The sequence below is a fragment of the Ambystoma mexicanum genome, chromosome 2q (genome assembly GCF_040938575.1).
Source record: "Ambystoma mexicanum isolate Mex_15411 chromosome 2q, UKY_AmexF1_1, whole genome shotgun sequence".
NCBI lineage: Eukaryota > Metazoa > Chordata > Amphibia > Caudata > Ambystomatidae > Ambystoma > Ambystoma mexicanum.
The window spans coordinates 1,367,459,509-1,367,472,705 of record NC_090924.1 but is presented as its reverse complement, the minus strand read 5'-3'; the positions used below and the strand labels follow the sequence as shown (position 1 = coordinate 1,367,472,705).

The following is a 13,197-nucleotide window of genomic DNA, read 5'->3' as shown; positions in this document are numbered from 1 at the left end:
AATAGGCTAGGCTAAAGTCTTGGATAGGATAAAGCGGTTCTGGTAAGTAAACGGTAAAGTCTAAGCACAAGTAAAAAGAAGAATCATATGTTGGGTCACAAGCTGATTAGGCCTGTGTTAGGGAGAATTCTCTGTTAAGGCTAATTTCCCAAAACTAGTGAGTCCCCCAGCAGCTTTGCTGGATTTTTGGGGTTTAATTTTTTTCTCCTGCTAAGAGTGACACTCTTTTTCTCCCACTCTTAGGCATGATTTGAGAATGTCCTTTGACTATGTAATGTGCTTAATGGGCTATGGGGTCTTTTACTCCATAGGGCTTCATGTGTTTTTGGTATGTGTGTTACACAGCACCGTCAGTGCAGTAAGACGGGGTGTCATAGTGAACCCCAAACAGACTCCATACCCTGGGACTGACTAATGTCTCCCAGGGCATGTAAAGCCACCATTGGCTTTAGTAGTATGGCCTAAACTACTACAGTGCCCAGACAATGGCAAAACATTCTCTTTCAATTGTTGCCCACCTTGTCTAAGGATCCTTCAGCTTTCTACTGATGAAGCAAATGGGGTGCTCCCTACCTTTCTCATCCAGTTGGCTAAGGACTGCACCTATACCTACATTGGAAGCATCTGTCTGTACAATGAAAGTTTGGTGCAGTCCTTAGCCAACAGCCTGCGAGTTACCAAAGTTTCAAGCACTTTCACCCCAAGAGACAAGTACTCTCAGTCTCGTTTCACAGTACCTTTAAATGAAGAAAAAGATACAGCTGATGACTTCTGTTCCTGGCAGTTCCTGCAGATCTCGCTGTTCCTGGGCCTCATTTGTGGGGACAAGAGGAAGGACGTCGGGGGACTCCTGCACAGCACTTGAAGGATTAAAAAGCTCACAATTAGCAAAACTTCAATTCCGGTGGCTGTAAGTAACGCACACAAACTGGTGTCCCTCTCCCCGGTTATACGGTTTCCTGCAGCACTCTGAGGAAAATGCAACCAGCTCCAAGATAGGTGTCCAGGTGGCTTACTGTTGAGTTGATTGGTCCCACCAATTAAACGGGAGAAATCTTTCTTAGCCGGGCTTCTCCGTCGATGTGAACTTGGCGATTCTGACCTGCAGCAGGGCTTCCCCGAGCAAACCAACGGTCCAGGAGTTGCAGCAGCAGTCCTCTTCAAGCTCGTCTTCGGTTCTTTCGTTCCAGTTGTCGACTCTGCCTTCCAAGCCAAGAGACTCTCCTTTTACTCAGTTCTACCGCATTCATTCCAGACTAGCTGTCACTTACCCAGCAGGGTGGCTGTCCTTGCCGGACAGTCAGCCAGCCTATCACCACAGAGTGCATTTGGGTCTCCTAGGAAACTAAGCACAGAGAGCTTCGGGCACATCCCTCACTTCCTGCACACCCCAGACACTCGGGCACCAGAGGCGGTCTTCACTCCTAAGGCCCGCCAAAGGCGAAGGAACAAAGGGACCAAACTAGGTTTGGTGTGCCGAGACAAAATCTAGCGACCTTTCCACAAAGAAATGGCGAAAACAGAAGACCGGGATTTAACGTTACCAGAGATACGAAAAGATTGCGGTCAGGAAAAATCATGGTAGTTCATTGTAAAACCACTGCCACCAGCAATTCCGAGAGGAAAGGGTAGCATTTGACTGCTACATGAGTATCTTGACACAGGGGATACTAAGTAACCCCTCCAGCACTCTATTGTAGGATCGGGTGGGTTGGGTCTAGGAATTTAAAAGACTAGTAAAGTCAATTCACTTTACTTACTCTGGGAAACAGTAGTTTATCCCAGAGAAGGTAGATACACCTTGGGAAAGCCTGAAAGGCTTCCCTGTGCCACTGCACCGAGGGTGCTGTGTGACACAAATGAAAAGATGATGCATATGGAGTTGTTTAGACTCCATAACCAAAGAAAACACAAAAGTAAAACGCACATCAAAATACAGGAGAGAGTGGGAAAAAGGGTTCCACTCTCCAGGTAAAATAATCAAGCCCTCAAAATCCAGCAAATCGGATGGGGGTCTCTAAGGTGAAGGGAATTAGCACATTTTTGAGAATTCTCCCTAACACTACTCAACTGCAAACTTGGGTTCACTAAAGATGTACAAGTTGGTCGTAAGTTTGCATATTTATTTCAGAGGTTTCTACCACTTCTGTGTTACTTTTAAAGTGTTGTAAAGTATTCTTGATCCTTTTTGATATTGCAATTGTTCTGTGTTTAACACTACCGTGTGATAGTACTTACTTTACTTCCATTTTATAAGTCTTAGTGTATATAAAATAAAGGCTTATTTGTATATAAAATCTAGTGTATACATGTTTCATTGAACTAAGTTCTTGCTCTGGCTACTAAGTGGCTCACTAGAGCCCTCTCATCCCTCATAGACTAAGCCAGGCTGCTCAGCTATAGCAACCAACACTTGTATATAGGCGCATTAAAAATGCCATATCATAACCAAACCTTTGGTTAGTTCAGGCTAAACATATTGGTTGTCCCCCTATTAATCAAAAGTGGGCTTTCTAAAGTTATCACAGATAAGACTTTCGCAAAATCTCCCAACAATGCGATATTAAGACTCTTATGCATCTAAACATTAAAGTGTTGCAGAAACTCAACAAATGTCTTCATATACTCACCTTTGTAGTAGCTATACTATTCACAAAGCTGATTTGCTGGAATCCTTTTTCACTTAAAGTGAGGCAAATATCCCACCGTTCGTTCACGACCTCGTGAATGACTTTCAACGCAACTCCTGTTTCATCCAATTTGTCTTTTACGTAAAGATCTACGTAGCTTCGAAATCCATTCACCTAAAAAACACACAAAACTGAACATTTATTCTTGTTTGTTACAGACGTGTGCCATCGCTTGAACAATCAAGAAGCAAATGACCCTTACAGGCAGTTTTCTTCCATTTAGTATAACTTTGACGCCTTTGCAAGCACCAGCAATATCATACGCTCTCCTTGTCAAGAGGGCCACAATATCCTTGTCAAGTTTTTCCATCTTAAATTTGGTTAAATCTGGTTGAAATGTTATGCAGGTGTAGTCATCCCCATCAAAAAACTTTATCTTGGGATCCGTAGTCTTCATCATATTGTTCATCCAGATCTAGAAAAAATAAACACAATGAAAAGCTGGTGTAGATTACATTAACATACACACATTTGGTTGTGGATCCAAATACAATTCAGCTTGAGTGGGAGCAGCAAATATGATCATCGGCAACAAAAGATGTAGTAAAATAATTGTCTACCATATGACTCGACTAAAAATTATGTCAAGGAAACCTTAACTAAAATTAGAAAAGTCTAGGCGAGATTGAAAAGGAGTTTTCCAAATAACGTTCAAGAAGAACCTCACTGGTAACTAGGCGGAGTGTGCATGCTAGAGAGTGGCGCATGCAACAGGGACAGTGCAACAGTCAGCATGCCAGGTGTTAGAAACAAGTTCTCTTTTAGGCAACTTTCCCTCCATATTCTATGGACCCCCAAACTTGTTGCTTTTGCTTTACAACTTGTCCTGACATTTTACAGAGATGTTAGGGGATTTTACCAAAGTACCTCCTGTGGCGGAACTTAGGAAAGCTCACCTTGGATGAACAGGGTTACACTTCTTAGGTTTGGCCTGAACTACCCAAAGGTTTGGTAGCAATGGACGAGCAGCCAGGTTTACTCTAAGGCTGGAGGAGGGCTGTAGTAGGAACTCAGCACACCTTGGTTTAAGGAAACACGTGTACACTATAAAGTTACATGAAAACATAAGTATTCATTTATATACAATAAGGAACACTGTCATACTTATAAATTCAGAAAAACGTTCACAGAAAGAGCACTTGTAAGCCATAGGCATTCATAGGTAAGTATGTTCAGAATATCTTTCAGGGTAACAAATCACATGATAGTACCACTTGAATCATATAAGCAAACTGTCCCAAACTCATAACTTTGTATACTTTGCATTAAACCGGTCTTAGGAGTCCAGCCTTATCTTGTATGAGTCTCGATATTCAGAGGGGTCACTGGGCCACCAGTGACATGGGGTTAGTCAGAAAAGGTGGGAAAAGCAAAATACAGTGTCAAGAGTGGTCTGGATTCCCTACAGTTGCAGTTAAGTAACAACGGTTGGTTTCACAAGCTCAGGGAGGTTAGGATAACCCACTGAAAGATTGTCCCAAGTACCGGATTTCTGTTAGAGTACAAAGGGTTGTCCGCCCAAAGTAACTCTATAGAGTGGTGCAAGACACAAGCTACCTGCAGCCCCCCAGAGACTCAGGATCAAGCAAACAGGTTCCAGGTAAGTTTACCAGGTGATGGACAGTACCATCAAGTGAAGAAGCAGTTGCTGCAGGATGGTTCCATAGGGGAGACAACAGCTCTCATGCAGACGGACGCCCAGCAAAGGATCTTCCCGGTTCAGGCCTGTTGGTGCCTTTTTCAGGCTTGGTGTAGCAACGGTTGACACAGTGGTCAAATCTTCTCTGTTTCTCGATCCTCGCCTTTGGTGAGTGGACTTTCTGGAGCTGCCGAGAGCTGCTCTAGACTTAGAAGGGTACCCACAGATTTTCAGGCGAAACCGCACTTCTAGAGACGATGCACAGTGATGCAGCACAGGTCCCAGGGTATTGGTGAACTGCACACCGTGCATGTCAACGCTCTTTCAGGGATGTGCAAAATGTAGCTTGTGTGGAGACTGCCCAGGCCCACCAGTCTACAGGAGAAAGTCGTCTTCTTGAGATGTTCTCTATCTCTTGGAAGTCGAGATAAGGCAGCAGCTGTTACTTAACCGGCTCTGGTGGTCATTGGAAGTTGCTGGTGGCGTCCTTCTCTTTGGATACTTATGTTCCAGTGGTCGACACTAAGTTTCAGCTCCAGGACCTTGGAATGTATCCATGAACACCAGCCAAGTCCACCAATCATGACCCGTGCACCATTCAAACTTGGGGGGTGGCTGTCCAATGGGGATAGTCAGCCTCCCAGACCAAACTGGTTTCTATCAGGCGCACTGTGGAACTAAGGACGGGAGTTTCGGTCACCTCCCCCGCATCCTGTTCGGTCAGTCACTAAGAGAAACTTCACAGCCTTTCCTTAGGAAGTCGTTGAAGACCCATGGGTCAGAGAATCCTCCCCACCCAGAAAGGTAGAAGGACTCAGAAAGGACAAGTCAAGTTCAAGGCTTGGGCAAGTAAAACCCCCATTTTGGGTAAATGGTGTCCCTTGTGTCAACTACCGCAGCTGTGAAGACAGCCTGCAACAACAGTCCACAAAAATGTGTGAAAATAAATGTACACTGCCAACAGCCTTAACAGGGGGCTTCTCACAGTAGCCAAAAATGTATTAGAGGTGAGAAAAGGGATATAATGGGTCTCATTACAAGTTTGACTGTAAATGTTAAGTGTCAGTAATTCCATTTACCGGCACTTTCAACGGTCCGGCAAATTACAAGTAGGTGGAAACACTGTTGCCGGTAATACCAGCACTGGATACCGGACCTTCCAGAATTACCGGCAATAGAATACTGGATGTCCAAGACCAATGGCGCCGGTATTACCGGCACAACAGTAATACCAGTAGATTACATGTACGGGTTTGCCAGTAACACCGGCAAATCTCAGGCAGAGATACCAACACCTCAGAGCAGCCGGTAAATGGACACAGGTGATGTCAAACAGGATACAGGTAGTCACAGGCGAACCCAATGCACAAAGAATGAGCATTAAAGGGCAACTCCTTCCACCAAAAAAACTTACCAACACAACCATGCTACCACTCATTGCTGCTAACATGGACCTGGAGGTGCTCCATGTTGATTTACAGCTGCTGGTGTTGGAGTTCCAGCAGTGGGGACAGAATGTCATGGGGAGAGGAGGAGGAGGAGGAGGAGGAGGAGGAGGATGCTGCTGCAGATGGGGATGCGGGTGGCGAGGAGGTGGTGCACGGTGATCCCTTGCACAAGGGCCAACACCATGGACCTTCGCGGGCATACCATTATGGGGAATTTTCATTTCTGTGCCAATTCCCTTTAACCTTAGAGACCCCTCCTCCCCCCAGCTCTTTTGCTGGACTCTGGGCTTTTTAATTTTTTTCTGACTATGATTTTCTATGTTCCTTACTGTTTTATTGAGTCTAGTAAACACCCTAGGCATCTGCTTTTGCATTGTGACACATCACCTTTTGTGCAGGGCCACTGAAAGGTCCCTTGTACTTCTCTTAATGTTTAACTACATTTTCTTGGGTGAACTACTGTTCCCAAGAATAGTAAGATGACCCCTTGTCTTACTTCACTTTACGAAACACGTGTGTAGAGCGCGATACAAATAAAATATATCATTTATGGGTCCAGCACACATCACCCTATGTGGGGTGCGGAGGGGTTACATAGTAATTCCCTCAACCCATTCCTCATGTAATATTTTGTTACAACTCACTTGAATGGCTAATGGCAGTGGTTTCATTTTTACTACGTAGTGACATGTATCTGCAGGGCGATACCTCAGCTGCAGTGCTGCACACAAGGGGGACAATTTTTTTGCCATTTTGTGTTAGTTTCTTCTAGGCTTTTACTCTGTTATTTGCATCAGGTTTGAGTCCTTTGTGTAGTTTGCCTTTGGCAGGCTTCCACCCTGAAGCCCGCCCAGGCTCAAGTGTGTCTGGAAAGGCAGGAAGTGAGGGACGGTCCTGAAACTTCCCCGTCCTTTGTCTCTAGGTGTGCCAGAGTGAAACCAGTTCCAGTTGACAGGCTGGCTGTCCTGGAGGACAGCCACCCTGCTGTGTGATTGACAGCCTAGGGCTGGATACTTGCATAAAAGTGAGGTTTTTTGGACCAGAAGCCGAGTCGACCACTGAGCGACAACATCTGAAGCAGAAAACGAGAGAAGCAGCACCCTCATGGACTGTGAAGTGCCTGGTGAAGCCCTGCAGCTGTGCTGACCCCGTTTTCGAATGGACAGGGAAGACCTGTAAAGGACGACTTCCGCCCTTAGGCTGGTGGGACCAACTAGCCTCGAGACAAACTATTTTGGCGCAGCCCCCGACTTGCTGCGACTTTCCAAGGCTGCAGAAGCCCAATACCCGGGGTATTTCAACCACTTGTGAGTGCATTGTCTTTCCGAAGTGCAAATCCGGCCAGATCTTCGTTGGCATCCGGAGGACTCTACAGAAGTAAGATATCGGCATCCAGAGCCCCCTCACCAGAGTCCCGGACCGAGGGATCAAGGAAATCCTAACCAGAGCTTTTCGTTGGCGCTGAGAAAAAGTCATCAAAACCACAAGGTCGCTGAGTCGACGGGAATCCATTGCTGCCAAGTCACACTTGTGAGTACTGCCGCAGGAGCCCACCAGACATCCCCCCCCTTTCATCAGCACGACCAAGGTCCAGGAACACAGGTCTACTGCATTGCATTATAAAGGCAAACATCTGGAACACTTTCTTCACTTTCAAGGTACTGTGGGGCTTAGGGTATTTTATCCTTTTGCCATTTGGGGAACTGTTAGGCAAGATTGTATGCAGTACCCTGTGGGAGACTACACCAGCCCTGAACTCTTGACAATAGTTAACCCAACCTTTGGCATAAGCATGTACTACACAAGTTGATAGTGTGTCTGAGCAGCCATGCATATCTCAAGAGGGGTCAATGTGAGCTATAGGGTTATCACACAGATTCACAGTGACAAGTATCCAAATGAACACATCCACTCAAGGTTTCTTGGTTAAATAATTATTAATTTATTAAACAGTACATTGAATAAGCCTTTAGAAGGAAGCAATATATATGTAACAAAAATAGACTTCAAAATACACACTTCAGTTTCTCCAAATCAGCAAAAACCCAATTGGGATGGCACACAGATTCTTCCTACACCCTGAGGTGACTTAAATATCTAGGACACTGGACATTAATATATCACTGGTACATTTAGAGAAATCCTGAGGTTAGTGTCAAAAGAAGAAGTTGAGAAAATAAAACAATGGTTAAACATTCTTAAGATAAGTACTTTTAGAACACTCCAATGCAAAGTAAATTCACCCTTTCCTGGGGGAAAGGCAAAGAACAAAGTCAGAGGTAAGAAGAGTCTTTCAAAGAGCAAGGACAGCCAATGTTAGTTGAGCTAAAGTCCAAGTAAGCTGAAGCACTTCTTGCAGGTAGGTAAAAAGACTTTCACAATGTTTTAGAAGTTTCTGCATAAAATGAAATTACTGTAGGGCCACAAGCTGGGAGGCCTGTGAGGGGCAAAGCTGCAGGCAACTCTACAAAGCAACTGTGAACTAGCAAGCCCACAAGACAAGAGATAAGGTTCTCTTAGTTTTACAGTACCTTTGGTTAGAAGAAATTGGTTCCAGCTGACTTCCGTTCCTGTGTAGGTCTGTAGATCCTGTTCCTGGGCCTCAGTCGTGGGGAAAAGAGGGAGGACGTCTAGGGACTCCTGCACCACGAATGGAAGGTCAGCGGCAGCAATGGGCAAACTTCAGATCAGCAGCACTTTGCGGTTTCAGCTCCTCGTGGCTCTCGCAAACAGCACCACGTGGTTCTTTGATACCACTATGGACTTTCCTCACATCTGGGGTCCAGCACTCTGTTGAGGTGCCTCAGGCTTGGTCAGTTCTGCTTCATGGGAGTCTGGTTGATCTTCCTGGAGCTCGGGTCTGACTTAAAAAGGTGCACTTGATCTGGTGTTCCTCTCCCTGGCAATCAGTTCCTGCAGCAGTAATGGAAGTAGAGACAGCTCCGAGAGGATGTCCACACGACTACGCTTTGGGGTGGATTGGTCCCACCAACCCAAGGGGAGAAGACGTCTGTAGCAGGGCTTCTCTAGTCGAGGAGAATACTGAGCTTCAGCAATGCAGCAGGCCTTCACCGGGCAAACCAACCATCCAGAAGTAGAAGGAAGCGTCTTTTCCAAGTTCTTCTTCGGAATTCCTTCGTCCAGTGGTTGACTGCCTTCCAAGCAAAAAGCCTCGCCTTTTATGCAGGGTTCTCCCATTAATTCCACCCTGGCTGTCCATCACACAGCAGGGTGGCTGTCCTCCAAGGACAGCCAGCTAGCCAATCACCTTGGGTGTATTCCTGTAACCAAAGGGATTGAGCCTGAGCACGGAGTTTCGGGCACCTCCCGAAAAAATGTTTTATTATTTTTATTATCACTTCCTGCCCCTGCAGAAACTCTAGACAGTGGTGGGCTTCACCAGTGAATGAAAAACAAACAAAGAGACCAAATCTGGTTTGGCACACAGAGCAAATCTCAAGAAGGACCTTTCCAACAAGAAATGGCAAAAAAAAAAAGACTGGGGGCAATTGCAGCCTGAGGTGAAATCACACACCACTGCCACCAGCCATTAATTATAGAAAGGGTAACATAAAAATGTCACATGAGAAACTAGACAAAGGGGATACTAAGCAACGCCTCCAGCACCCCATGATAAGATCGTGTGTGCTGGATCTAGAAAGTTACAAAAGTAAATTTCACTTCACTGCTCTTGGAAACAGTAGTTTCACCAAGAGAAGGTATTTAAACCTTTAGGAAATCTAAGACCTCCCTGTGTCACTGCACCAAAGGTGGTGTGTGTCACAATGTAAAGATAATGCCTATGGAGTTTGTCAGACTCCAAAGTGAAATGAAAGAGTCCAAATCACAGAAAAATACGAGAGAGTGGGAAAAAGGTCTCACTCTCTCCAGGTTAGAAATAAAAAGTCCTAAAGTCCAGCAAAAAGTGCTGGGGGTCTCTAAGGTAGAAGGGAATTAGCACATTTCTGAGACTTCTCCCCAACAGGAAGAGTAGCCAATATGCAGAATTGTACGCCTTGTATCAAGCATTGAAACGGGAAGCGCCTTGTGTTTTTATATATACATGGACTCATGGTCTGTTGCAAACTGACTAGCCTTTTGGCTGTCCACATGGCAGAAAAATTGATGGCAAATTCATACCAAGGAAGTATGGGGAAAAGAACTGTAGCAAGATATTGCTGAAATGTTGATGCATACAATGCTCCCGGTGTAGCACGTAGACACCCATTGTGTGACAGATTCATTGGAACACTGGTTCAATTCTGTTGCAGATGAACATGCCAAAATTGGGGTCATGGACGTGAGGTCTGAGGAAGATGATCTGGGAAGGGATTGTTAAGTGGGCACAGCAGAAAAGCGGGCACCTTGGAGAAAAAGCTACTATCAGGAGGGCACAAGATAGGGGTATTAGAATTCCTCTAGAAACGGTAAAGACAGTGATTTTACAGTGTCCTGTGTGCCAGCATCAATAACAGATCTATTCTGCATATAATCCAAGCTACATTGAAACAAGGTAAATTACCCGGACAGATTTGGTAGATCTATTATATCGGTCCAATGCCCATTAGCCATGGATGTCAATATGCGTGTACCAATGTGCACATGTATTCCGGCTACTTGATGGTGTTGCAATGCAGACGAGCCACGCAATTAAATACCATTAAATTGTTGGATCAAGTGGCCCTGTACTAAGGTGTACTCTTGCAGATTCAAAGCGATCATGGGTCGCATTTCAAAAGTAAACTGATTCAATAGTATTGTAAGGAAAAAGGTGTTGAATGATGCATCTTTCACGTTCCATATGACCAGGGGGTTAATTTAGAACATGAATGGCTTATTGAAAGAACAATTGCGAAAAACTGGTGAAGGCATTCTGAAAGGGTGGCGTGAGCATGTTCTGGATGCGGTTCAGATTTTGAATAACAGGCCCATTGCTAATGGTGGGATGCCTTTAACGTGCATGTTAACGCCAGCATTACAAATGAAACCAAACAAAGCAGTGGAAACCCTGTTGTACTGTCACCAGGCGCTCTAGCTCCTTATAAAGCCACCCAGGAGTCTCCAGGGTTGGATTTGCATGCAAGGGAAGATATCCGACTGGAGCCCAGGGGAATTATTGCCATTGATACAGAAATTGGAATGCAGATTCCATCAGAGCATATGGGATTAATTGGTGTCCAGTCAAAGTTTTGAATACATAGTTTCGGAATACAATAATATCGAAACAAAAGGATCGAAAAAAATATTCAAATGGATTTTTTTAATGTACATTTTTTTTTTGTTTCGTATAGTAAAATGAGTGGTTTTTGGCCAAAAAACAGGGGTTTGGTGGGGAACCGCCTCCCCCCAAAATGCATTTGAAGTGTTTTTTTTTTCTTCTAAACTTTTGTATTTCGACACCATGACTGTCGAAGAAGTGACTATGAACCGATTCATTGCCCTCGGATTAGCAATGAGAGGAATCCAGGTGCTGGGAGGGATTGTGGACGCCGATTATCAAGGAGTGATTCTGATTAACAGTGGAGAGAACATGTTACCTATCCATAAAGGAGGTAGAGTGGCCCAATTAGTCCATGGTAAGAAAAGGAGAGCCACCCACGGTGATAACACGTCGGGATAAAGGTTTCGGCTTGTCGACAGAATGGTCCCAGGTGCCAATGTATGGGTGGAGCAGCCTAATGGTCTGCTGGTTCCGGCAGATGTGATCGCAGCAAGGGAGGACCAAATTGTTTTGGTTATGGAACCAGGGAAGAGAAAATGGCACCATGTTCCCACTGACGAATGTTATTTACATGAGTGATGCACTTCACTGATATCTTGTATTAGATTCTGGGTGTGCCGTTTTCCCTTGTGGAGAGGTGTGGCATGCATTCGGGAGGGCCCTGGGACATGCAAGAAGAGGTGGCAAAAGTCTCCAGCCAGCATCTGGAGTGGAAGATTTGGATGACGTCTAACCTCCTTGAAGTCACTGCATCGCCTGGGAATGCCTATCAAGGTGTTTTCAGGAAACGGTGTGGTTTTGCCCCCTCCTGAAACTTTCGTGCAGCATGGCTGTTAGGCAAGAATTTATGCAGTAACCCTCAGGGAGACTGCACCAGTCTTGTCCTCCTGGTATTAGGTAACCCACCTATTGGAATAGGTCTGTACTACACAAGTTGGTAGAGTGACTGAGCAGCCAGCTTTATTTCAAGAGGGGTAAATGTGAGCTGTAGGGCTGTAGCATCGAAACATACAAGTATCCAAATAATGCTTACACTCAAGGTTTTCTATTAAAATATTTAACAGTCAGTTTTAAATAAGCATTCTTTAAAAAGGGAAATATGCAACAATACAAATATACTTCATAACATGTTCTCAGAATCAAGATAAGCAAGTAGATACTCCTTAGAGATGCTTTATACACACTTCCTACACTCTTAGGGGACTTCAATTACTAGGACAGTATTGGCATTTATGTATCACTTTTGTACTTGGTAAAATAATGAGGTTATGGAAAAGAACGGTTAAGGGAAGGAAAAAGGTTAACAGGTTCTCTAAAATCATTCCCAGCAATAACAGCTTCAAACAAGTTACCACCTATGAGGGATAGTTGGAATCAAAGGCAATGGGTCAGAAGAGTCTTTAGGGAGCCAGGACAGCCAAAGTCAATTTGAACAATGTCTATGGAAATGAGTCACTTCTGAGATAGCACAAAAGTCTTGCACAAAGTTAGAGAGTTTGTAGAAAATCACTGTAGCGCCACAAGCTGTTAGGCTTGTGAGGGTCAGAGCTGCGATCAACTCTGCAAAATGTAGCTACTGCAAGTCTCAAGTGAGATAATGCAAGCTACCGACAAAAGAGGCAAGTACCCCTTAGTCAGCACAGTACCATAGGGTTTAAGAGGATCCATCTGGCTTCTTTCCTGGTTGCAGACTTGCAGGTCCTGTGTTCCTGGGTCTCAGTCTTGGGGACAAGAGGCAGGACGTCTGGAGGACTCCTGGCTGCAGTTCAGAGGTTGGTTGCAGCTATGGGCTCTTTTCAGTTCAGCGGCACTTCGCAGTTTCAGCTACCGGCAAATAGCACCACTTCAGATGTTGGACACTTGATGGACTTTCTTCGCTCCTGGAGTCCAGCACTCTCGTGAGGTGATGCAAGCTTGGGTCATCCTGCTTCAGGGGGTCCTCAGGATCTTCCTGGAGCTCTGGTACGGCTCAAAGACTATGCCGCAGACTATGGATTTCTCGACCCCTGGCAAACAGTTGCAGCAGCAGCAAAGAAGTACAACCAGTTGGGGAAAGTCTTCCAGCAAAGTTAGTCTTGGGGTTAGTTGGTCCCACCAACCCAAGGGAAGAAGTTGTCCTCTCCGGAGCTTCTCTAGTCGATTCAGAAGCAGTTTATGTACAGCAGCAGGGCTTCACCGGGCACTTCAAGGGTCAAGGAG

At 45.1% G+C, this 13,197-nt stretch overlaps 1 protein-coding gene across 2 annotated transcripts in view; it reads right to left on the bottom strand.

Moving 5' to 3' along the window:
* The window catches only part of TOP2B (DNA topoisomerase II beta), a 934,132-nt gene that overhangs the window by 563,288 nt on the left and 357,647 nt on the right, over positions 1-13,197 (bottom strand). For both annotated transcript variants that reach the window (XM_069648849.1, XM_069648850.1), the window contains exons 7-8: positions 2,893-3,105; positions 2,631-2,804 (exon numbers count right to left, since the gene is read on the bottom strand). In XM_069648849.1, coding sequence (XP_069504950.1) covers positions 2,631-2,804; positions 2,893-3,105 — 387 coding nt within the window. The remainder of the gene's footprint in view (positions 1-2,630; positions 2,805-2,892; positions 3,106-13,197) is intronic.